Genomic DNA, 25,000 nt, shown 5'->3' with positions numbered 1-25,000 from the left:
AACACTCACACATGATGCAGGTCAAGACCAGCTTATTTACATAGCACATTTCAAAACAACAAAAGTTGTGTCACAGTGTTAAGAAGTAAGAAGTAAAACACTAAATAGTGAGTTAAGACTAGACTAGTTATGGTGTCAGTCACTGACTATAGCCAAGATCTGAATCGCTAAATCATCTTTATTATGTCTAATATTATATACTTCAATTTCCTTCACCCACAATGAGCTTATCTTCAAAACGTTCAGGTCCACATACAACGGGAATGTCAGTAGTTTCTAGACTAAATGTAAATGTAGAGGCTGCAGAATAATGTTTGCCTGTAGTCAGGTTTCTTGACTAGAAGTTGCAGAATATTCTCTAAATGCATGCCTCTAATTAAGTTGTAAAGACTAAATCACCATGAAGTACCATAGCTACTGGAGTGGGCATATCACTGCTTGGACATATCAGGGCCTGGATGAATGGAAAGAAAACAGACAGTTTACTGATGTTCTGTGTGGAATAGCTGGCTAGAATGTGTGGTCTTGGAGCGCTTTAAATGCCAAAAATGCACCAAAATGCCAAAGAAATTTCCTAGTCTCCGTAAACTTACTTGGCAAAAAAAAAAAAAAAAACGATTCTGATTCTGATTCTTTAGCTGGGTGTCTCATACTATCGGTCAAACAAAGATGCCCACATGACCTACTGCCATCTAAGCAAAAACTTCAGGGTAGCAGAAGCTTGATATTCAACAAGACCATATGATAAGTCTGAGTGAAATGAGAGGACTGGTCCGAGCACTGACCCTTGTGGTACACCTGCCACAGTCCACCGACCTGGTAACTCTTTTACGCCTGGTCACATTTCATGGTATCAGATGAGAGTCATTGGAATGCTACCCAGGTCAGAGAAAGTCAGCACCCATATCTAATGATTCTCCATATTAAATGACAAATTAAACAACATGCCAAAAAAGTGATGGTTGTATATAATCTATTAGAATGCATACATAGTGTGTATGACACACATATTTTACATACACACACACACACACACACACACACACACACACGCACTACACAATAAACAGTTTCTGATGTTATTTTTTAGCCACACTGTTGTCTGTGTATTTCTAATGAAGGAACATTGGCTGTGTTTGAGGGAGAAAGACAGGTATAGATAGCATGTTAAATGTAGCGCATTCCAGTGTTCAGGAAAGGAATGCTGGTACCTTATTCCGATTGAGAGCTTGGTTAACAGAAATGTACACATGGAAGAATGTTTAAAAGAAGATGTGGATTTCTGCTGGCACGTGAATTGGCTACGTTGTAATATGTGCAAGATATGAAAGAACAAGACGCAGCAGTCCTCTAGGCAGATGATATGAGTATTGAAGAGGAATCGTCTCTATAAAACCAAATTGTCTGGAGAGAAAATATTACTGTGTCAATATGTATTTTCTGTGACCTATCAACAAGAAGGACAGAAAGGTCAAGTATGTGGAAATAACCGCTGGTGGCTGCCACATTCCCCTTAAAGACGTGACTGACGGTCAAGGGCAAAAACACTGGGAGGTTGGGGAGGGTGAAAATGAACCAGCATGAGGGACATTTCTCTTAAACATTCATGTTTTCATTGTACAATTCATTATGCTATTGCTTGTTTAACTGTAAAGGGAAATTCAGGCAACTGAATATCTACCGTATACGTACTTGTGAATATATAGTCCTTGAAAGACTTGCGACCAACATGCCTTTTGCTACTTGATGTTCTCCAGCTCAGTTTTTCTGCCATTTCTGCAAATGTGTAGATCTGTAACTTGTAACTTGGTGTGAGGCTAATGCTCACATATTGTATTTATGGAATTGATGTGTATTTCTGTTATTTATGTGGAGCACCATGTATTACTGTACACCTTTTGTTGATGATATGGATACATTTCGCTTTAAGTCTTTCCATGTATGTGATACATTTGCGTAGGCATGTGTCCACAGATGATATAGAAGGGCCAGCTTATAAGACAAAATTGCGCTGTTCTTCTTAGAAGAGATATTGTCTTTGTGAACCTTCCGGTACTGTATATACACTGTCACAAAGTGGAACAAAAGGTGCTTGTTGAGCACATGCTACAGAAAATGACCTGGTTAGGAATGTCACGGTTGTGAGTTAAAGAGTAGAATAGGGTGTCCAAGCCATGATGGCTCCACTCACACTTAAAAATGAGGCCTTCGCACTCCAATGTTAGCAGGTCCTATCAGACAGTCAGGTTTATGATCATGAAAAAAATGTGTTCCTGTAACCTTGTGCCTACTGCATAGCCTGCTGCTGACTACAGGGAAACTCAAAAGGCAGATACTATCATTACTATGGTTTGGTCACAGGCATGAGTTGAAGGCAAATGCTGTATGCTGCACATGCTGATGGTGGTATGTGATCTTGAGTGTTCAAATAGTCATATAAGATGCAATAGCCATACACATTTAAATGGTTGAAGAAATGGGACTTCATTAAGCATATCAGGCCTAAATTTTCACTGTGCTCATGTTATAAATAATTCAAATTTGTATAACTAACTGCATTTAACAGATTACACAGAATCTAACAGATTCTTTTGAATGCAGAAGCAATGTTACTCTTGTGAGCTATACAAAATCACCCATTTTATTTGTGTTATTTTCACATACACACGCACACACAAAAGCACAAATACAGAAAAAAGTGTTTGTACAAGGAGGCACATGTTAGGTGAGTTAAGGACATCGAGGGTGTGGGAATATGAGAGGCTGCAGTTGGTTTGCCCATTAGAATCCTGTAAACGAGCCTCAAATAGCAAAACACTTTCCTTGTTTGCTTAGCCTTAACTCCTTTCAATGCCACAAATGGGCCCTTATTATACAGCTCATAGGTGAAGAACATACAGTCTGTTCAGTAATTGATGTTTTGTATGTTTTTTTTAGATTTTGTAATTATTTATTTATTATATTTATTAGTACCAAAGAAGAAAAAAAGTGTGGTGTTGCACAAGTTTGCACTCCCCAGCTTCCATCCTCAGTACAGCTTTTCACTCTCTTTGTTCCTCTTTCAGCCTAAGATGGAGAAGCCCCCTTTACCGAGTGATGACGGTGGGCACGGCCTGGGAGAGAGCCACTCAGATGCCGCACTCGTGTCAGTGGGAGGGCCGCTTCCAAACTGTGAGGCAGGCCCCACGGAAGACCGCCCTGCGTGGGACAGTAAGCTTCAGTATGTCCTGGCCCAGGTGGGCTTCAGCGTCGGCCTGGGCAACGTCTGGAGGTTCCCGTACCTCTGCCACCAGAACGGAGGGGGTGAGTGTGAAAGAAGGAAAGAAAGAAAGAGAGAGAGAGAGAGAGAGAGATAGATGGTTAAGTGATAAACAGTAAACTATACACTCCCTTGGGGTTTGTCCAAAGCTGGACCAAGAAGTGCTCTTTGGTGTGTTCCCCTAAAAGAACCCAACGTTTCCACTATAGCAAACTTTCAAACCTTTACAGTGAGGAGAACCTTAGAGCAATAGCTAAAGAGAGGTACCCACAAAAACAGGTAGTCTAGAATGGTTCAACACCATATCACTTCCAGTGCGCCCAACACAATAGCGTCCTCTTTCTCTGTCTTCCAATACTGGATTTTCCTGATGTTCCCTCACTTTCCTCCCTCCTTTCTCTCCCACTGCCCCACCAGGAGCGTTTATGCTTCTGTACGTGATGTTGCTGATGGTGGTGGGGGTCCCCCTGTTCTTCATGGAGCTGGCTGCAGGCCAGTGCATCAGACAGGGCAGCATTGGTGTGTGGAAACACATCTCTCCTCGGCTGGCTGGAATCGGCTACTCCAGCTGCATGGTGAGAACAGAAAGACACGCAAGAAAGCACACACACAAACACAAACACACAAACACATGCACACACGCACACACACAAACACACAAACACACGCACACACAAACACACGCACACACACAGCACCAAGCCTGCACAAATATAAAGAGGCATCAACAAATGCCCCTGCAGCTGGCTAAGATCAGTTGTTCTTGTCCCATGGTTAGAGCGCACAGAAAGACAAACACACACACATTCACAGCTTGACAAAGAAGTTTCCGTTTGGAAACATAGTCAGCACATCACAGACAAAGTAGAATTATTTAAGGTCAATGATACCAGTGCAAATCCGTGCAAGGGGAATATGTAATATTTCACAGATGTTGACCTGTAAATTGAACGCCTCTTGGTGGACCACAATGCTTACTCTGTTATATTAGCATCTGAATCGCCAGATAGCTTGCATTGAAGCCAGAGCAGTTTGAATGGGTGTGGACAAAACATGGTAATGCTTGATAAGAGACAGCAGGACAGCTTTCAGACCCTGCGCATTTAATCATCTGTAGGTCAACACAAAGTTAAAATGGAGTCATAGAATGCAGTGTGCTTTTGAGGGGCTTGTTGCCATAACAAACACTGCAAACATCTAAAGCAGTTGGCCTTCCATGTTAACATGTTTGTTTACTCTAACTAGCTTTTAAATGATACATTTAGACAGTCAGTGTTCCACATATAGAGGACTGAAATAAATTCCAACCACTTGAAACTGATTTTTTGGCGCGTTGTTTATTCATTTGGGTTCTACATTGCCACCTATTGTGAATGCATTTCGCATGCATGCATATTTATTTTATATATCTATGAATAACACTACGTAAATCTTTTATATAACATCTTCTAGACAGTACTGGCCTTTTCTGGCTACACAGCTATACTGGCAAACCACTCTTCGTACTTCTGGTCTTATATATATAAGATTTATATAGTTTGCATATTAGAGCAGCAAGCCAAGACAAGACAGAACCTAATATACATAGGAGGTTTTTCTACACAGATTTATGGTAGCAGTATGGCTGGAAGGTACACCTCTAACGAAAATCATGCCTCTCACACTGTTGATCTGTGTGTAGGAGTCGGTGGTAAACCTTGTTTCTCTCAATCTCTTTCTCTCCCTATCTGTTCATCTATCTCTGTATGTCTACAGCTATCACTAGTTTCTCAGAAGCTCCTCTCCTAGCAATGGCTGCATTGCATAGAAGCAGCTTTGGGAATTTTGGGGACTTTTTGTGTTTGGCTGCCCTTCCTCTCTAACATCACAGTGCTCTCTATGTGCCAAGCCCAGATACATATGTTAGATTACACATTTAACGGCTTATCTGGATTTTTTTTCAAATATACTGTATATAGATTAAAATATTTCTCTTGTCTGTCTCTCTCTCTCAGGTTTGCTTCTTTGTGGCTCTCTACTACAATGTGATCATCGCTTGGTCCCTCTTCTACCTGGGAAACTCTTTTCAGTATCCATTGCCATGGGAACACTGCCCTGTAGATCACAGCACTAACACAACAGGTATGGAATGTCATGACATGTACGCAAAGTCGCTCTTCTATGCGCACACACACACACACACACACATGCACACTTACACACAGAAGAACACTCCCACACATGCTATGCTGTATGTATGTATGCTGGATGCACAATGTATGCTCTATACTGTGCCCTGGGTAGACATTATCATATTCTGTATGTACAGATGTTGTGTTGTGTCTCTCTGACTACAGTGTCTCTGCTCTCTGTCTCAGTTAAGGAATGTTCTGCAAGCTCGCCCACCTCCTATTTCTGGTTTCGTAAGGCATTGGACATCTCTGACTCTATAGATGAATCTGGAGATTTTAACCCCATTATGACTGGCTGTTTGCTGGCTGCCTGGACCATTGTCTGCCTCGCTATGATAAAGGGCATCAAGTCCTCAGCCAAGGTATAGTATAATTTACATAAGACAGAACACAGACACAATCAGAACACTGAACCCCTCCCCCCACACATGTAGACACACACAGACACACACATATACGCACACTCACCTATACTTACCCTTAACTTTAATGTCCCTTTACTCTTTGTTACTAATCTCACAAACATGCACACTGAAATAAGGTGAAGTGCATGTAGTCTCATGGATCACGGTCATGTGCATTTTCCCAGGTGATGTATTTCTCTTCTGTGTTCCCGTATGCCGTTCTCTTCATCTTCCTCATCAGAGGCCTGATGCTGGACGGTGCCCTTGATGGAATCAAGTACCTGTTCTACCCTAAGGTAAGAGAGAACACAACAGAACAGCTCTGTGATTGCATTCCTCCACCACTGTGTGCTAAAGTTACCCAACCACTAGGTGGACCACTCTATGGAGAAAAAAACACGCAACAAAAACAAGCAAGACATAAACGTAACCCATGGAATAGAATTCTGGACTTGTGGTTGCTTCTTTGTTGATTCAGAGGTTCTTGAAACTATTTTAGGGTATATCCCGATTTAGCCTGAATTGTTGCTGTTGCAAAGGTGATATGTCTGTCCATACGTACTGTATGTTTGTCTGTCTATCTATCTATCCATCTGTCAATCTTTCTCTATGTCTGTCTGTCTGTCTCCTCACTGTAGTTGGAGATTTGGGGGCAGGTCCAGGTGTGGAGACAGGCTGCCACTCAGGTGTTCTTTGCCCTGGGTCTGGGCTATGGTTCTGTGATCGCCTACTCTTCCTACAACCCCATCAACAACAACTGCCACCGCGATGCCCTCATGGTCTCCACCATCAACTTTATGACATCTGTGCTGGCCTCGCTCGTCGTGTTTGTGGTGCTGGGCTTCAGGGCCAGGACCATTGCACTCGGCTGTGTGGCAAGGTAAGTGTGTGTGTGTGTAGGAATGAGAGAGCGAGCGAGAGTGTGTGTGTTTGTGTTTATATTTATGGCTGTGGTTCTGTGGTTGAACATAAGAAGGATAACCGCTTATTTGTATATCTCAATTTAGACCATTCTAACACTAAATACAGTCAATAAATCAGCTATAACCTAATATAAACTAGTTTTTTTATAAACTTATGCAAACATTTTTCTATTCCTAATCATAACTAGCACATTACTGGCCTAAAGCTGGTCCTATTTATACTGCTCACTGTCAAGTGTCAGCATATTACATATATCCAAGGGTCAGGATGTCACAAAACTTTCTACAGCTCAACCAAGATATAACAGAGATATTAGTCATTGGTGAGAAAACCGAAAGAGCACATTTAAAAACACTAGCACTTAACACCAAGCACCAAGCCAGAAACCTAGGTGTCATATTTGACTCGGATCTCCATTTTGAAACCTATATCAAAAATATAATTAAAACCTCTTTTTATAACTTAAGAAACATTGCTAAGGTGCAACCTCTCAGGCTGACACTGAAAGACTGATGCACTCGTTTATCATGAGAAGGCTATACTACTGTAACTGACTTTTTTCTGGTCTACCAAAAAATGCCATTAGTCAACTACAAACAATACAGAGTGCAGCAGCGCGAGTCCACACTAAAACAAGACGGAGAGCGCACATCACACCAGTATTAAAATCATTGCACTGGTTACCTGTTAGTTTCAGAATAGATTTCAAGATTCACTTGCTAGTCTATAATTCACTCCATAAAACATGCACCTGAATATACAGTATAACAGACATGTTCTCAAGGTACACACCCAGTAGGTCCCTGAGGTCCTCTGGCACTTCCAAAAGCCATGACACAGAGACATGGGAAAGCAGCTTTTAGTTTCTATGCCACCAGCCTTTGGAATACTGCCAGAATACCTAAGAATGGCTGAAACGGTGGAAACCTTTAAACATGCACTTAAGACATACCTCTCTTGATCTCGCTTATCTCTCACTGTAACATTAACTGTTTACGTATCTCTTGAACAGTAAATCTGTGTGTCTTTACAAGTGTTTGTACCCCCCCCCCCCACATGAAATATATGTGTGTAAATCATATATGGCTATATGTATGGAGTGTGTATGTGTCGCTCTCTATGTGTTGATTATCTGGGTGAGTGTGCCTTTGCTTTTCTAAGAGTGGAGGTCTTTTATGCTTATATCTTTGTGTCTGTGATCACATGACCACCCTATGGAGTTTGTGTTAAACAGTGATGCATCCTGTTACATTTTGATTATGTCATCACGCAGGAACCTGGGGCTGATGTCAGCGCTGGCTGAAGCACCTGGTGCGTCTCAGCACTGGTGGCCGTGGTTCAACATATCTGACCCCAGTTCAGTGGCCCTGGAGGACTACAGAGAGTGGTACGGACACTACGGTGCACAAGTAGTGGCAAACATAACCGACTGTAACCCCGAGAACGAGATGAAAAAGGTACAATCATTTTGCTGATTTTGTTAGTTAATAATGTTGTCACTCTTTCCTGTCTTTTCCTTTTGAGTTTTAGGTTTACTCTTTTAAGCTGTTGTAACCAAAGTTGTTCATTTTACGTTATTATAACAAATATAACAGATAATTTCTCTCTCTCTCTCTCTCTCTCTCTCTCTCTCTCTCTCTCTCTCTCTCTCTCTCTCTCTCTCCCTCTCTCTCCCTCTCTCTCTTTGTGTGTGAGTGTGTGTGTGTGTGTGTGTGTTTTTGTAGGGTGTGGAGGGAACAGGTCTCGCTTTCATTGCCTTCACTGAGGCGATGGCTCTGTTTCCAGCCAGCCCTTTCTGGTCGGCGCTCTTCTTCCTCATGCTGCTGAACCTGGGCCTGAGCACCATGTTTGGCACTATGCAGGGCATCCTCACCCCCCTCATGGACAACTTCAGCCTGCTGGGGCGTCACAGAACCATACTCACAGGTACAGCACACTTACACACACACACACACACACACACACACACACACACACACACACACACACACTAACCCAAACACACACACACACACACACACACACACACACACATACAGACATGGGTATACGCAATGCTGACTGAAAAGTAAGTGGGTATACTCCGTATACCTGCGTATACCCTGGACTACACCACTGCACACACACACACACACACACAGACATACAGACATACAGACACATACACACAGACACACACACATACACATACAGAGGTGGGTAGAGTAAGCAAAGCTGTCCTCAAATAAAGTGTAATGACTCAAGTAGACATAGAACCACCCATCAAAATAATTACCTGAGTAAGAGTAAAAATGTATCTCAGAAATCAGAACCCAAGTCGTAGGTAATGATATTATTTACACCTATTTCATTAGTGGTATTATGCCCAAAATATAACATTTTTCAAAATGCTTTTCTAATACACGCCATCTGCACATTCAAGTACATCACATTCCGGATAAACGGAATAATTAAAAAAAAAAAATTTTTTTTTTAAATGTTGATTGGAGGGCTGCTGCTGGCTATTTGGATGCCGTATGAATTGTTTTGTGGTTCAATATAGCGTGTCGTTGACGTGTGAACCAGAGGTCAATGTAGCGTCTATGTATAATTTTGTGTAACCAAGACAGCCGACAGGCTAGAAGCTGTGCACGTGTGAATACAAATAATTTCTTATAAAAGTAGCAAGACATGTTTAGCCTTACAGAGAATATGCAAATTTATATGGGATCTTTAGGCAGGTAGAAGTTTCACAGTGTGTCGCAATATCTCTGTATTGGGTTCAAGGGTTTTCCACTACTGGCTTAGTATCATAGCGGTTGAGCAAGACCGGGCATGATCATGCACTACTTGAATGGCACACAGCAAATATGCTACTTCTTATCTGCAAGCAGTGTTATATGAGGACCTGAATGTGCTTCTGTTTGCAAGAAACCAACAAATGTATCACAACTCTGGCAAAGCACTGGCAAAGGCCCACATATCGTGTTTGTCCAAATGCACATGTAATCAACCTGACAATGCTAAGAAAAAGCAGGAAAATAAGTTTTAGTTATGTTGTATACAAGTACTTGTAGACCCACTCGTAGAAACACTTTTTAGCTCTATTCATAGCTCTGGAGTCTCTCTAGAATGTATGAGTATATGTCTACCAACATACTGCTGAAAGCATTGTAGCAATGTAGCAATATAGAAGCAATATAGATGTGTGGCGTGTCTTCTGACTTGGTTTATGTTGTTCAGTTCAAAAGTCTTCCTGTATCAAGAATGTAATGACACATTTATACCACAAGAGGGAATCATTTCACTGATATTACCGTAAATTGCTGGCATATGCCACTCCCAGTTTAATGGACAGAGCTTTGCCATTTCTCAACATAGATGAGACTGACAGTGCCACTCAGCAACACCAATGGTTCAGTTAGGCAATTGGATGTGTGGAAAAGCATGACTTCAGATTCCATAAGATTTGTATGACAAGAACACATTCCACTTCTGGCATTGATTTAGATTATAATTTCAGTCAAAAAAGTGGAAGTGTTATCATGAACTGTGGGCATGTTAGCACAAAAGTTTACATACAGTGAGTTTAACCTATAAAGCAAACTGACATCTGGATATGATAAATGACAAATATTAAGCTTGAGTTCTAGAAGAAACTTTTGAGTTTAGTGAGTTTATAGGTCTGTGCTATCCATGTCAGCCATAGGCTACTATCTCTTCACTCAACCAAGTCATCACTGATCCACACCAATGCCGCTAGCAGAGGGGAAAAGAGACATGCTCAGATGGGGAAAGTACTGTCATGCTTTTAGATTGGTAAATCATAGAATTGAGGAGGACTTTTTACCTTCTTAGCCTGGATTATCCACCCAGGATGGTTGAAGATGTTTTTGTGACGTGTATGTTTCAGTGTGCAGCTGTGTCCTGGGCTTCCTGATCGGACTTCTGTTCACCCAGCGTAGCGGGAACTACTTTGTGACCATGTTCGATGACTACTCTGCAACTCTTCCGCTTATCATTGTAGTGATCTTCGAGACAGTGAGTGTCGCTTGGGTTTACGGAGCTGACAGGTGAGATACACACTCATACACCACTCAGTTACTCTCACAGAACAGCCGGACACACTGTCTCACACTTACAAATTAGCACAAACAAACACACAAATACACACACACACACACACACACACACACACACACACGCAAGCACACACACAGTGGCTCTTAGACGTGACTTCCTGCCCTGTAGATTCCTGGATGATGTTGAGGTGATGCTGAAGTGGCGGCCCCCGAGCATCTATAAGTACATGTGGAAGTACGTCTGCTTGCTGTCTATGGTTGGACTCCTGGCTGCCAGCCTGATACGCATGGTCTTCAAGCGGCCCACCTACACCGCCTGGGACCACAGCACGGTAAAACAGACACACATGCAGCATGCAGCACAAGCCTTAACCTGCCTGTCTGGACAGACATCACGACATCAGACATATCTACACTTACATATAAGAGCTTGACATACAGTACTGTAGATGAAATGTGAATTTGACAGCTGTGGACTGTTATCCATATGATATGACTATGCACATATTTCTGTCTCTTTTACTTTCTAATATTATCTTTTTCTTTGTCACTTACTTTTTGTTCACTCCTTTCCTCTCCTCTCTTCTCTTTTCTTCCCTTCTCTTCTCTTCTCTTCTCTTCTCTTCTCTTCTCTTCTCCTCTCCTCGTTTGTCCCTTCTCTTCTATATCCTGTAATGTCATTCTTTACTTTCTCTCTTCTCCTCTCCTCTCCTCTCCTCTCCACATTTGTCCCCCCTTGTCTTCCTCAGGCCACTGAAAGTACTTTAGAATACCCAGGTTGGGCTCTGGCCATGTTGTCCATGCTGATTTTGGCCGCGTCTCTGCCCGTGCCCGTCGGGTACCTCCTGTCACTCATAGGAGGTGGGCGGGGCCCAATCGATACAGGGAGTGTCACTGACGTGCACAGGGAGAGATACACCAAGTGCGATTCCTCCGAACCCGAGACCCTCCAATCCAATGGCCCTGTGAATGAGCTGGAGGAAATGGCCAGGGCAGCCTTCCTTCCATTGGGCCTCGATCACTACAGGCTCCTCCCACAGCAGGAAGATGGGGAGGAAGAGGAAGACACAGTTGTGTAAATGTGAGTGTTGTTAGTGGGAAAGGGAAATTAAGGATTAGTAGATTGCGAAGGAAAAAGATATTACATGGAAAGCTCACATTTTGGCCAAGAGATATTTAGGGTTATTGCTTGCTGTCTGACTGGACCATATGAGAACAATTTTGGGGGCATTCTGATTGGCCTCTTTATCAAATTTAGGCTGTAGTACCCTTTAACTTTGCATACATATAGCCTTTGACATAACAAGGGGCGGGTAATCTTCAGTGCCTTGTTCACAAATGTTCTGTGATGTCAGGATAAAAAGAGATGGATGAGGTAACAAAAGGAGCGAACAGAACCCAGTGAATCATTCTTGTAAATGCTGTAGTGAGCCACCGGAGGAGTGGAGCCACAAAGATGTAAATGTTTTTTATGCAATATCCTGTATATGAATGTAAAATGGTCAGAATATGAAATGTTGAGAAGGGACAATGATTTCTTGATACACCAAACACCAGGGTCAGTTAATAGGGTCAGCAGTAAAGCTACACCAAGTAACTGTAAACCAAAGCCAACTGTTACAGTATTACTGTAGGTAGTAATGCAAGCTAGCTCAATGCTAGTAAGTATGCTTCTATAATATAGCTAGGTTTGGTTTACTGATACCGTTTTCAGTCAATGGATGCCCATTGTGGGTTCATACCTTTAAGAATGTTCTGCAAGTATATAGGGAATGGGAATATATAGGGTTGCCTTTTAGAACAGCTTTGATTTGCCTCCACGTGGATGTTTTGGTTCCACTAGACAGAAACTTGCCAAAGTCTGCATCATACATTGCCCTGTTGTGACAATGTCCATATGATGGTGGGCCATTCTTGAACCAAAGATGATTTTTGCCTTGAGTCCCGACACTATTGTAGTTCTTTACACCAAAGGGTCACTGATATCAACTACCATACCCATGTTTCATGTTCACACTCACATGTTGATATTTATTTGTCTTTGTTCACCTTCAGAATGGCACACATCTGTAATCTATGTCACACAAGCCTTAAGGCTAAGAACTCCCTTCTTAAGCCTGCCTCCATGTCATTCAGCTGTGTTGACGGTGAATGTTTGCAAGAGCAGTCAATAAGGGATCAGAACTTTCAACTGGTTAATTGATCTGGTTAGTCAGTGCCATGTATGGTGACAGTGCCAGATGTTCCTTATTTTGACGCAGTGCAAGGCAGCCACATAAAGGAAGCACCAACCAAAGTCAGCAATTATGTTGATAATTTGATCTTCTGAGCCGTTTATATTTTGTAGTTTGGACTGACATTATTCATGATGATAAAGATGACAATGTACTGCTTGTATTATTCTACACACAGTCCTGTTACAATGTAACAAGCCATTTTTGGGGAGTGCCTACAGGTATGCATTTTTTTAAATGTTTGTGAAGGCAACTTTGCACAAAAAGCCAAAGAGGAATGAGCACCAGCACCATTCCAATTGACCTGTGCTCATACAGTCATCAACAGCACGCACATGCATAGAGCAGGCTGCCCTGCATGCACAGATATGTGTACAGTACTGTATATACACGCAAACATGCTCATATATAGACAGAGACAGACACATGGCAGCTTCTACCCTCTTTGGTTCCTTCTCATAGTAGTGGAGGCAGAGCGGACATGCTGTTAATCAGAGATGGATCCCGATAAACTGTAGATGAGTTGATCTTTCAAGTGTGTGGATTGTTAGGGGATAGTTTTGCATGTGAACCATCTCTGATCTGTATTATTTTTTCATAAATATACCTCGGGCCAGACTGCCTCTTTGAACATTATGAGCGAGTGTGTTTGTTTGTTTTTTTGTTTGTGTATGTGTGTGTGTGTGTGTGTGTGTGTGTGTGTGTGTGTGTGTGTGTGTGATATTTCCTTTTATAATATCCATTACTTTTATTTTTGGGTGAAAATGAGAGATCTGCAATTGCCAAATAAACCATGCCATTTATTCATTTTTCCGGCTGTGCTGTCTTTCACTGGGGGGGGGGGGGGGGTTTGTCGCTGTGATTGTGAGAAGAGACTTTCCTTCAACAAACTAAATACGGATTCAGTACCTCGGACAGTACTTCCAAGTAAGCAAAAGGAAGGTTGAAAGAGGAAGAAAGGAATTGAGTTCAGATGAAGGTGAGGTACTTCCATGTAGGAGGCAAGGAGCAAGGAGGGGGGGTAGACAGATAGTGAAGTGCAGCAGAGAGCGAGACGGATAGACAGAGAGAGAGGGAGAGAGAGCGACAGAGAGAGTCAGCGCGCTCGAGCAGGAGTGCGCGCGGGGAGAGCACCACACCGGCCGGATCTAAGAGTCGCAGGGATGGAGATCCGACCAGATCGGTTCAAGGCAGTGGCCGGGAAAACACTTGGGAAGATTCACAGGTACCACCTACACCTTTCTATTGACTTTAAAACTACTCGGGGTCTCGAGAACTCCCACCCAGAGAGTTTTATGTAGACCTTCCCTGGTGTGTGCTGTCTACACCGTTGCCCGTATTTGGCAAGTTCCTCTGTCTATCCATCCTTCTCAAGTTTATTCAAAGTTATCCTTGTACTTAAGGTAGCATAAATTGTGTCTGTTTCTCGCCTAAGTCACTCAAGAGTCATTGATACATTACAGTGATGCCTAATCCGTGTGTGACCGCTATAGGGACAAGGACGCGCCCCCTCACCCGGAGGATAGTAGCTACCCGAGGAGAATTGTGCCGGACATGTCTTCATTGACTTCGATGAAATTAGTGGACAGTGGAAAATTAAAAAATTATATCACGATTTATTTGACAAAAAAAGGCCTTGCATTATTTTTGTATCTAATTATTCGTATAACCTATTAACTATATACATCGTGGGTAGTCTAAAATATAATACAATACATTTTTAAAAAGCATGTGGTGGGGCCAAATTAAAGTCCACGTCAAGCTGTAGTTTCTCTGAAAGCTGTCTTTACGCAACTTTCAGTGCGTGTTCTTTGAGTGATTGTCAGATGGAATCGCGCAACTGAATCTGAAAGGATCAGATTAGCCTTGTGTTGGACCCAGAGCTCGCACTGGGCAGTTCGTAATGGGTCTCGAGTCCACACGCGTGCCCCACATTACTGCACCTGAGCGTCAGGTACTCGCGCCGGCTCACTGAGCAGTGCAAGACCAGCCAGTCAGAAGAGACGGCTGAAATCCAAAGTGCATCTGTAGCCCAATAGTATAACCATCTAATTCTAAATGTGTATAAAGCGTAAATTGTGTCTACAGTTGAAAGTGAAATTAATGGATACATAGGCCTACGGACCCTGATGTATATTGCATAATGTTTCATATTTCCTGGGTAAATATTTAATAATGTAGCCGACTGCAAATGTAAAAAAAACTCACATTTTCCAATAGTTTAATATAATCACTGTTTCTGATTGTATAAGTGCTTGTTTCAGTCATACTGTTCTTGTCTAATTTTATCTTGGAAGTGTATTTGGAAGTGATTTGCGTATGAAACTGTACCTTTAACGGTTGTGAATCAGTACAGATTTTACTGAATTAACTATCTGTAAGGACTTTCAAATGTCCTCCATAATGCACATCCATATATTTAACATGTATTTGGCGAACATGGTGGCGACATCATTTTCAGTTATTTCAACATTCAAAAGCTTTGAAGACAATTGAACAAATCCTCAACGTATAGCGAAGAGTGCATCCAATAAACAGTCGCTCTCTTGTTCGTGGTAGTCTAAACTAGTAAATCTCGTCCTGAAATAGCCACACACACATACACTAGGGCGCGCGCCAACACACTAACATAAACACACACACACACACACACACACACACACACACACACACACACACACACTATTGCCCGCCCAGCTGTCGGGCCGCACAAATCCCCAAACTCTGCCCCCCACCCCCCACCTCTCTCTCTTTTCCCCAGCGCTCCGCAGCCTCCCCACGCAGTCCCACGCAAACAGGAGTCCTTTCCATCATCCAGACCTCGGATTAAGTCTTTGCACGCGCGTTAACCCGCACTTTTTTCCTGATGGCACGTGTAGGGCGTTTTCCCACAGAAATGTGTGTTTCCATGCAGATTAAAGCGGGTGCGTGTATCTGCAATCGCTATTCAAGCTCTCACGTCCCAAGCGTCCCAAGAGATACTGCTAAGCATGCGAATTGTTAAACTGACTGACACACACACCAAGAGAGACTTGGCGAGGAAGTGCACACATATCCTAAACTTTGTTCTAAACTTTGTGGTTCAGGTGTGTTGATTTTGGTTACTTTGGGTCAAAGGCAGACTTGAAACAAGAAAGAGTCAGAACAGCATCTATCTCTCTCTCTCTCTGGCCTGTCATGTCAGAGAGGGCCTGTCAGATTATTTGACATTCAGTTCACTGTGGAATCTGGTGTTACTCACAAACACCTGAGATTTGCATGAACACTGGAAGAGCAGGGAAACGGTTAAACTGACAAAGCCAAACATAAAGCGATCCTGTGAAAAAATAAAGATGATAATGCAGCTCTCTCTTGTGTGTGTGTGTGTGTCTGTGTGTGTGTGTCTGTGTGTGTGTGTGTGTGTGTGTGTGTGTGTGTGTCTGTGTGTGTCTGTGTGTGTGTGTTTGTGAAAGACAGAGAGACAGACAGAGAGAGAGAGAGAGAGAGAGAGAGAGAGAGAAATTATGTGTGTGTGATTGCTCCCAGACTGTGCTACCCATTCAGCAGTTCATTTATTATTTAAGCCACTGCTGCATGAGAATTAAGCTCCTAGTGTTTCAATATGACACTCATTTGGCTAAGCAAACTCTCTCCCCTCACAGAGGTCATCAGTCAGTATCTCTTGTCTTAGCCTTAGCCACATTATTCCCTGGGCCCTTCACTGTTTCTATCCAAACACCAAAACAGCCACCCTGTGAGCATCCTGTGATGCTTCGTAAACATCGCTTCCATCTTATCAGTCTATACCCGTAAACATGCACACTTCTGTGTGTGGTCATGAGTGTTTACTGTACTGAGGTTATTCTATGTCAAGTGTCGTTGCAATGAGTGTGGGTGTACGTATGTTCCAATGGTGTGGAATACTGGGTTCGATGGGCTCTAGGTAGCACTCCACTGCTAACGCAAATGATTGTGCGTCTATTTGCAACAAATGTGAAGGTCAGGTGTGCATTTATGTGTGTGTGTGTGAGTGTATTCTGGCGTGTGTGTGTGGTTGTGCATATGTGTGTGTGTGTGTGTGTGTGTGAGTGTGTTCTGGCGTGTGTGTGTGGTTGTGCATGTGTGTGTGTGTGTGCTGGCATGTGTGTGTGTGTGTGTGTGTGTGTGTGTGTGTGTGTGTGTGTGTGTGTGTGTGTGTGTGTGTGTGTGTGTGTGTGTGTGTGTGTGTGTGTGTGTGAGTGAGCTTGTCGGGTGGGGAGGGTAGAGTCTCCCTAGGTGATACTGTCCCACAGAGACCCAATCTGTTCACTAGAGGTGCAGTGACGGGAGGGGGAAGCTGCTCCATGTGGTTAGGTGACTAAGAGGCAGAGAGGAAAGAACAGGCCATGAATATGTTGTTGGGTGTTGGAAGGCGGGAGGGGTTTGTGTCTGCGGGAATGGAAAAGTGAGGAAGAGATTGTGGTCAATTATAAAATAGATATTAGACCTATTTTGACAGTATTGCTGCAAAGTGTTTTACTTGGATCTTCCCTGCTGAAAAGTGGTTCATTTTTACAATGAAGCGTATGGGTAGTTATATATTTCTGATGATGTAAATACAAGAGGGTGAGAGAGAGGGAGCCAAGGTGATAATGAAGAAAGATGAGTTTTGTATTTCATTCTTGTATGTAGACACATGAAGAGACAGGCCTGTGGGATTATGTAATAGCCCTTCCCCATCATCCTCTTACCGGGGGATTAACAGGAACACTCTGTGAAGCACTGCATTTAATGTAAAAGGTAACAAAAGAACGAAGCTATGAAAAATACACAAAATTGAACGCTACATTGTAAGGGTGTTTCTCATCCATCAAAATGTTGCTTAAACAGCTCAGACCAGTTTCAAATCACTGTCACATTGAAGCTGTTAATAAAGAATACCAAAACAGGTTAAAGTCCCATGCACCATGCATTAAAATGAACACAATTACTTTACATCAAAGATTATTTTTTATGTTTGGGTGGCATATACATTAAAATAATTACACAAACAACTAACCCTTTATATTTGAGTATGTGGATTAAAATATCTAATAATTTAGCTGCACTGTCAACACAAATAGTACATTATCATGGACAAACTACAGGTGTGACAGGGTACGTGTTTTTTTTTTACGTTTAACATCATTTATTCATTTAACAGAAATTACCAGCTATAAAATTACATTAATTCATTCTGCACAAATTATCAAAGTAATTTATACAAAGTCATATTTTGATAAAATACAACGAGGACAGAAATCTTTTAAAATGTGTGTGTGGAGGAGTGTGCTATAATTTGCGTGCACAGGAGTGGAGTGTAATTAACGCATGGCCTGGAGTTTTATCCCGTGACCTCTTGTTATCTCCTTTATCTCTCGATACTCCCCAGGTCTGAGGCAAACTACTGAATAATGGACATTATGCTGAACCAGAATGTGAAGACATTGTTTAGTACTGACACTTGATATATCTCCTAGATTACTGATACTGACATTGACTGCCCATTGCCCATTAATTGACGAAGATGCTGCATACAGCAGCATCTGGAGATTCCGTGTGTGTGTAAGTGTGTGTGTGTGTGTGTTTGTGTGTGTGTGTGTGTGTGTGTGTGTGTGTGTGTGTGTGTTTGTGTGAGCAAATGCGTAAATGCTGACGTGGTGGAGTTGGGGAGTGTATCCCGTGAAAGTGTTCCACCCCCTGCGGTCTGACACCTGTCCACAGATCCACTGAGAAATGCATACACACACACACACACACACACACACACACACACACACACACACACACACACACACACACACACACACACACACACACACACAAACACACACACAAACGCACAGACCCACACACACACACACTAAAGGGCTGTAGTTTATCATTAACATTAATTAAAGCCTACAGCCATTCTCATTAGCAGGTAACATATGTGCGGTTGTCCATTCACAATCTGTCCTTAAAGAAACTTCATCTTAATTAACAAGCTCCCTGTATGTAGGTAAGAAGATTGGCTTTGTGTGTGTATATGTTTGTGATGAGCATTGTGTTTTTATGTGTGAAGTTAGTGGCAAATTTGAGATGATGCAAAAACAGAAAAATAAGGAGAACTTTAGAGGGAGCACTGTGTGCGTGTTTGTTCTTAGCTGGTAGGATGGGCCCTCTTTTATCCTTCCATATTCATTTCCGGAAGTAAATAATTTTGTAATCCTAATCTGAGAGCGGAGAGATTAAAACAGTGGGTGGAGATAAAGAGAGATAGTGGGGTTAGAGAAAAAAAAGATGGAGTGGGTGGAGAGAGAGAGGGGGGAGAGAGAGGGAGGAAAGGAGAGAGAGAGAAAGAGAGAGAAGGAGGGGGAGGGAGACTCAGGGAGCACCGGAAGGAGTTGGAGTACATGTGAAAGATACTTTAATCCCCTTTTCGTTTACACACCCTGACTTCTGAATGATGGGCTCATGTGCTCTCTGCCCCGTCCCTCCCTCCCTGCCTGCCTCTCTCTCTTCCCCCTGTCCCTCTCTCTTTTTCTCCCCTGTCCCTCTCTCTTTTTCTCCCCTGTCCCTCTCTCGCTCTCTCGCCCTCTCTCCCCCCTGTCCCTCCGCCTCTTCCTTTATCTCCCAGATTGCGTGTTGTTTGAGGTTGACAGGATTACAGGGAATCTGCTTTGTAGAAAGAGTGAGGTAAAAACGTGTCTGCGAGGGAGGGTGAGGGGGCTCCGTGATGATGCGTACACAGTGGCCAAAACCCTCAGGAATTTGGCCCGCCCCTCCTCTTCTCTCCTCTACGCAGCGTTCCAGCAGCATCAGCTACTTCCTTTGGCCACCAGCTAACCACCGTTTGGAAACACTGTAGAATATCAGCAGATTGGAAAAACCAAGAAAAAACAATCTTTTGCTCTAGTGTAAAATGTTTGATGTTTTGTAGACTGATGACTCTCTCAGAAAAGACATCGTGCTTCCAGTAGGGGTGAGAGAGCAGAGTGAGTTTGATCCCTGCATGTAGCGTGACGTTTCGCTTACAGATGAAACAGTGTGTTACAGAGATGTAATCTAGCTGCCACAGATCACATGTTTGTTCGCATGTTTTACATTTGGTGGACGATAGCCAGCCATGTTTTGGTTTTTACCATCAATTAAACTGTAATGAAATTCAAGCATATTCTCCTTAAAACAAAGCAAATTAACTGATATTACTGGAGCCTGACATGTTCACATAAACTGACTTAATGTGTCAAAATAATTTTCTTTCGTGGGAATTTCAATATACTAATTACAGGAATAACAGCAGAAAACATTCATGTTTGCAGAGGACCTGCTTTAGATGGCGTGTCTGTGCTGACGCATATTTATGTACGGTGTGTGTGTGTGTGTGTGTGTAAGTTTGTGTGTGTCTGTGTGTCTGTGTGTGTGTGTGTTTTGTTCATCAATATCTGTCCAGATCACTGAATAACTGGATCATCCCCACCTGACTCTAAGGGACCTGTGTGGTTGTGAGTGTGTGTGTTTGTTGGTTTGTCTCTATGAAAATGATTATCTCCTTATGTTTACTTTACTCATCTGTAAAGTGAGGTTTAATGCATGTGCATTACAATTGAGTTTATGAGTGCGTCTCTCTCTCTCTCTCTCTCTCTCTCTCTCTCGCTCTCTCTCTCTCTCTGTGTGTGTGTGTGTGTGTGTGTGTGTGTGTGTGTGTGTGTGTGTGTGTGTGTGTGTGTGTGTGTGAGCTGGCAATGGGCAGGTTGCGATGTGCAGATGGCCTCTCTTTAGGTCTCAGTTGGAGTGCCATGTAGCGATCTCTATTGAAACAAGAAATGCTAGAGACCAACCCTTGCATCCAATATCACACTCCTGGCATTCTCCCCAAAGTTAAAGGCTAGTAGAGAACTAGTGAAGACTGCATGACATCTTTTTATAGCTGTTAGTAACAGGTGTTGTAGCCTTATTGAGTTTAGCGTGTACAACTGCCATAGTGCAGTAGCATGCATACATCATTCTTCAATGTTATTGTCCTAAATGATGTTCTTATAAAGAGGAGTTCTTCCTCACGAGCTAACCAGCAAAGGCCAACATACTTTCCTTACAAAGACCAAAAACAGCACAGTGGCACTAATGAAAGCTAGCTGTCTTGCAAAGAGATGTCTTTTGGCGATTGGTGGACCTTTGTTTTTAAAGCTGTGCCTACATTTTCAGTGGGGTTTCTGACCCGGAGCACATTGCGAATACATAGTGGACACCCGCTGGTGCAACCTGTCGGCCCGAGTGCAATATATGGTAAAATCACCCCCTCTCCCGCAGAATTGGACACTGTCCAGGTGTTTTTTGCCTCCCTTCTTGTATTCTCCAGGTGCCATTTATGTTCTTTCCGTTTTTCGCAACGAAATTTGTTTTGGTATGCGTTCCTCATTAATACGCCCTAAACCAACATCGTCTCAGAACGCATAGAGGGTCAAGTGTGGGAAGGGCATATATTTAGTGTCTAATGGCAATTACGTATTCTGAGGAGAATGCTTCCTTCACCAACTTAGGACAGGGAATAACGATTTACATTACTTTTAGCTCAAGCTGCCTTAAAGCACTGGATTTGTTTATTTTCTGGAAAAAACCAAGAGCGCTTGCCTAATGTCATGACTTTTGCTATATGATGTTATTTTGGAGGCCCCTGTAAGACTGGCTCCAGGTTTGTCTTCATCCCTTGTGCCCCATATAGCGCCGTCCCTGTAAACTAGTTACCTACAAAAATGTTCCTTAAGAAATGGTAAAAAAAAATGGATACATGTTTGTTGTAAAGGTACAAATTGATCAATTTAAATACATTCACGTCGATTTATATCAGCTGTTCTCAGTTACAGCACACAGATCAAGTGAGAACTCCTTCAATTGATATTTTTTGTATATGATTTCAAGGCAATCAGAACACCCTCTCTCTCACTCACTCTTGTTTGTTGTTGTTGTTGCTGCATGTGAAAAATGTATACAAAAAGCTTGACAGACAGTCCTGATGTATTACCAACTTCCTTACTGACTTGGTACTTTGTTGCTTTGCAATACACACGCAGACAAAAAATAATCAAACAACACCACTGTTGACCTACTTTCTCTCTCTCTCTCTCTCTCTCTCTCTCTCTCTCTCTCTATCTCAAGAATGAAAAAGTTGACAGTTTTATCTTATTGACAGACAGAAACTCATAGTATAGTTGAAACCTTTAACACTAATATATTCTGCTCATCTACCTCATCCTGTTCACATCCAGACTCATTGAGAAAAAGCAGGACAATGGCGAGACAATCGAGCTGTCGGCGGAGGGCCGTCCCGAGCTGTTGGAGGAGAAGGAGATGCCCGTCGTCGACTGCACCTGTTGTGGCCTGCCGCGCCGCTACATCATCGCCATCCTCTGCGGCCTGGGATTCTGCATCTCCTTTGGCATCCGCTGCAACCTTGGCGTGGCCATCGTAAGCATGGTCAACAACCACACCGTCTTCCACGGCAAGCACGAAGTCATCGAGGTGAGAATTGATGGGAGCAGAGAGAGAGACAGAGAGAGAGAGAGAGAGAGAGAGAGAGAGAGAGAGCAGGAAGGGGGAGGAGAGAGAGTCACAGGAGGATGACAAAGTTGGAGAGAGAGAGAGATAGGTAGATGAAGGTGAAGATGGGAAGAGGCCGGTCAAGAGAAGAGACAGATTTGAATGATTTGAAGTACTGGCAATCAGGAGAGGAGGATGGAGCAATATGGCAGAAATAAAAGCAGGGCAGAGAGATGGTGGGATACATGGATGATGGTGAGAGGGAGAGGGAGAAAAAGGAAGGGCAGACATAAGATGTAAGCCCTCTTGGAGTTGGACTTGTATAGTGTCGTCTGGAAATGCCATGGGTCCTAAAAATGGATGCACTTTTTCCAAGTGATGTTTGAACTCTTAACATATTTGCTGTCATATCTGTTGTCATATTAGGCTTGCGTGAGGATATATTTGTTTCAGCAGGATAATTTCTTTACATCAGCAATCATTTTGGATCTTGGGAGTGTTTATGATATTAAAGATGATAGATGACTGATGATTCAAAACAGCCATTCACATTCAACTTTTCATGTGATTACTCTACAATAATCTTGTATGAGCAATGTGGTCAGTCTCATTCAAACAGTGGTCCTTACAATCACCTATGTTGCCAGTTAGAAAAGTGGGGAGTAAGCATTTGGTTATTGACAGATGACTTAAGTTTCCACAGTGGAAAGCACTTATTAAATTACCTGCATTCTGCTATCCTTGACACCCTCTTCTTTTAATGCCTCACACACACTCTCTCTCCCTCTCTTTCTCTCCAGGCCGCTCAGTTTGGGTGGGACCCAGAGACTGTTGGGATGATCCACGGCTCGTTCTTTTGGGGTTACATAGTCACACAGATACCTGGAGGATTCATATGTCGAAAGTTTGCAGCCAACCGGTAAGGACCTTGCACCAGTCTAGGGTCAGTGTGTTCGGCCTCATCAATTATACCCTTCTAATAGTGTTATAGTGAGACACTAGATGCTCTTACATCAGTTTGATATTAGGTCGTGATTTTGTGAGGACCTACAGTGGTTTCAGTGTCTATCTTGAGGGTGGTTGGCAGGGTTTAGGAGGTTGTGGGTTGGTTTAGTTTTTTCTTGTTCTCTGTGTATGTTCAAAAACTGATTTGTGTTTTCTGTGCATGTATTTCAGAGTGTTTGGCTTTGCGATAGTGGCCACATCCATTTTAAATATGCTGATACCTCATGCGGCTCGTGTGTCCTATGGCTGTGTCATGTTGGTCAGGGTTTGCCAAGGGCTTGTGGAGGTACTGATTCTGCCTTCTGTTTAAATGTTCATTTAAATTTCTATATGTGTAAGTTTGTATGCTTTTGTTTGGTCATATGTCATAGCTGACTGTAAATATGCCTACTTCCTTAGGGTGTGTCGTACCCTGCATGCCATGGAATCTGGGCTAAATGGGCTCCGCCCCTTGAGAGGAGCAGATTAGCAACAACAGCTTTCTGTGGTATGTCACTTTTAAAACCCACAGATGGAATAAATGAAAAGAAACTCAAGAACGACTTCAGTCTTGCAGTGCTGTCTAAATCAAAAGGAACACTGTGGTGTCAAATCTTGAATGAGCTGTTATTATCTGACAGTGTTGTTGGTTGTCTATAGTTTGGGGAAAAAACCTGTATTTTTATTTATGAAGCGTGTTAATCCTGAAAAAGCAAAAAATCTAGCAAAAAAATAAATTGGGGGAACGGGGAACTTTCGGGAGTAGCTTGGTGACAAAAAGGAAGCACTGTCTCTGTAAATGAGTTAAAACAGTCCTGTTGCACTTGTACAATTTAGCGTTAATGACTCAGTGCTAATGTGAAGAGTGCTTAGAGTTTGGGTCATTTTGTCTTTGGTTTGATGCCTAAATCTGAACATCCAAGTGTGTCTTATCTTCCCTGTGAATTCAGTTAGAATTTGATAAATGCTAACCATGCTAACCTAGGCACAGCCCAGGTCTTGCAAGCTGTTTTCTCCATGAGAGGTGCAGCAAGGAGACCCAATCATTTTTAGTGTAGTTTTGGTCAACACCCACAAATAACACCACTTAACCAAATAAGTACTTATTTTCAGACATTGGTGAAAATTGTAAGAGGAAAATACAATGTATGCTTGTAAATATGTCTGTGTTTTCCCCAAGGGTCATACGCAGGAGCAGTGGTGGCCATGCCCTTGGCAGGAATACTGGTACAGTACACTGGCTGGTCCTCAGTCTTCTATGTGTATGGTGAGTGAGTCACACTAGACCATTGCATAAATTATCTCTGTGTCTGATAGCCAGCTTTCTACAATCCATTCCTTTTGGTTTTTCATGCTTGTTAATTGACGTCATTTCTTGCTCATTTCTCTTTTCCTCGTCCTGCTGTTGAGTCGCTGTGTTACTCTCTATTTATTGTCTCAATCGTCT

General features: G+C 42.6%; 2 protein-coding genes across 2 annotated transcripts in view; both read left to right on the top strand.

The window, feature by feature from the left end:
- Positions 1-13,862, top strand: part of slc6a16a (solute carrier family 6 member 16a) — a 15,846-nt gene extending 1,984 nt beyond the window's left edge. Inside the window, exons 2-12 of the mRNA XM_080856027.1 lie at positions 3,066-3,303; positions 3,677-3,834; positions 5,254-5,380; positions 5,617-5,792; positions 6,020-6,130; positions 6,473-6,714; positions 8,032-8,215; positions 8,483-8,684; positions 10,651-10,810; positions 10,989-11,151; positions 11,569-13,862. Of these exons, the coding sequence (XP_080712153.1) occupies positions 3,072-3,303; positions 3,677-3,834; positions 5,254-5,380; positions 5,617-5,792; positions 6,020-6,130; positions 6,473-6,714; positions 8,032-8,215; positions 8,483-8,684; positions 10,651-10,810; positions 10,989-11,151; positions 11,569-11,898 (2,085 nt within the window). The 5' untranslated portion in view covers positions 3,066-3,071 and the 3' untranslated portion in view covers positions 11,899-13,862. The remainder of the gene's footprint in view (positions 1-3,065; positions 3,304-3,676; positions 3,835-5,253; positions 5,381-5,616; positions 5,793-6,019; positions 6,131-6,472; positions 6,715-8,031; positions 8,216-8,482; positions 8,685-10,650; positions 10,811-10,988; positions 11,152-11,568) is intronic.
- Positions 13,863-14,216: 354 nt separating this feature from the next.
- Positions 14,217-25,000, top strand: part of slc17a7a (solute carrier family 17 member 7a) — a gene marked incomplete at both ends in the record, with an annotated part of 13,456 nt that continues 2,672 nt past the window's right edge. Inside the window, 6 exons of the mRNA XM_080856028.1 lie at positions 14,217-14,278; positions 22,299-22,551; positions 23,370-23,488; positions 23,746-23,860; positions 23,974-24,061; positions 24,734-24,820. Coding sequence (XP_080712154.1) covers positions 14,217-14,278; positions 22,299-22,551; positions 23,370-23,488; positions 23,746-23,860; positions 23,974-24,061; positions 24,734-24,820 — 724 coding nt within the window. The remainder of the gene's footprint in view (positions 14,279-22,298; positions 22,552-23,369; positions 23,489-23,745; positions 23,861-23,973; positions 24,062-24,733; positions 24,821-25,000) is intronic.

This window comes from Sprattus sprattus, assembly GCF_963457725.1.
Source record: "Sprattus sprattus genome assembly, chromosome: 18".
Lineage (NCBI taxonomy): Eukaryota > Metazoa > Chordata > Actinopteri > Clupeiformes > Clupeidae > Sprattus > Sprattus sprattus.
Note: the sequence above shows the minus strand (reverse complement) of the source record. Positions and strands in the feature narration are given on the sequence as shown.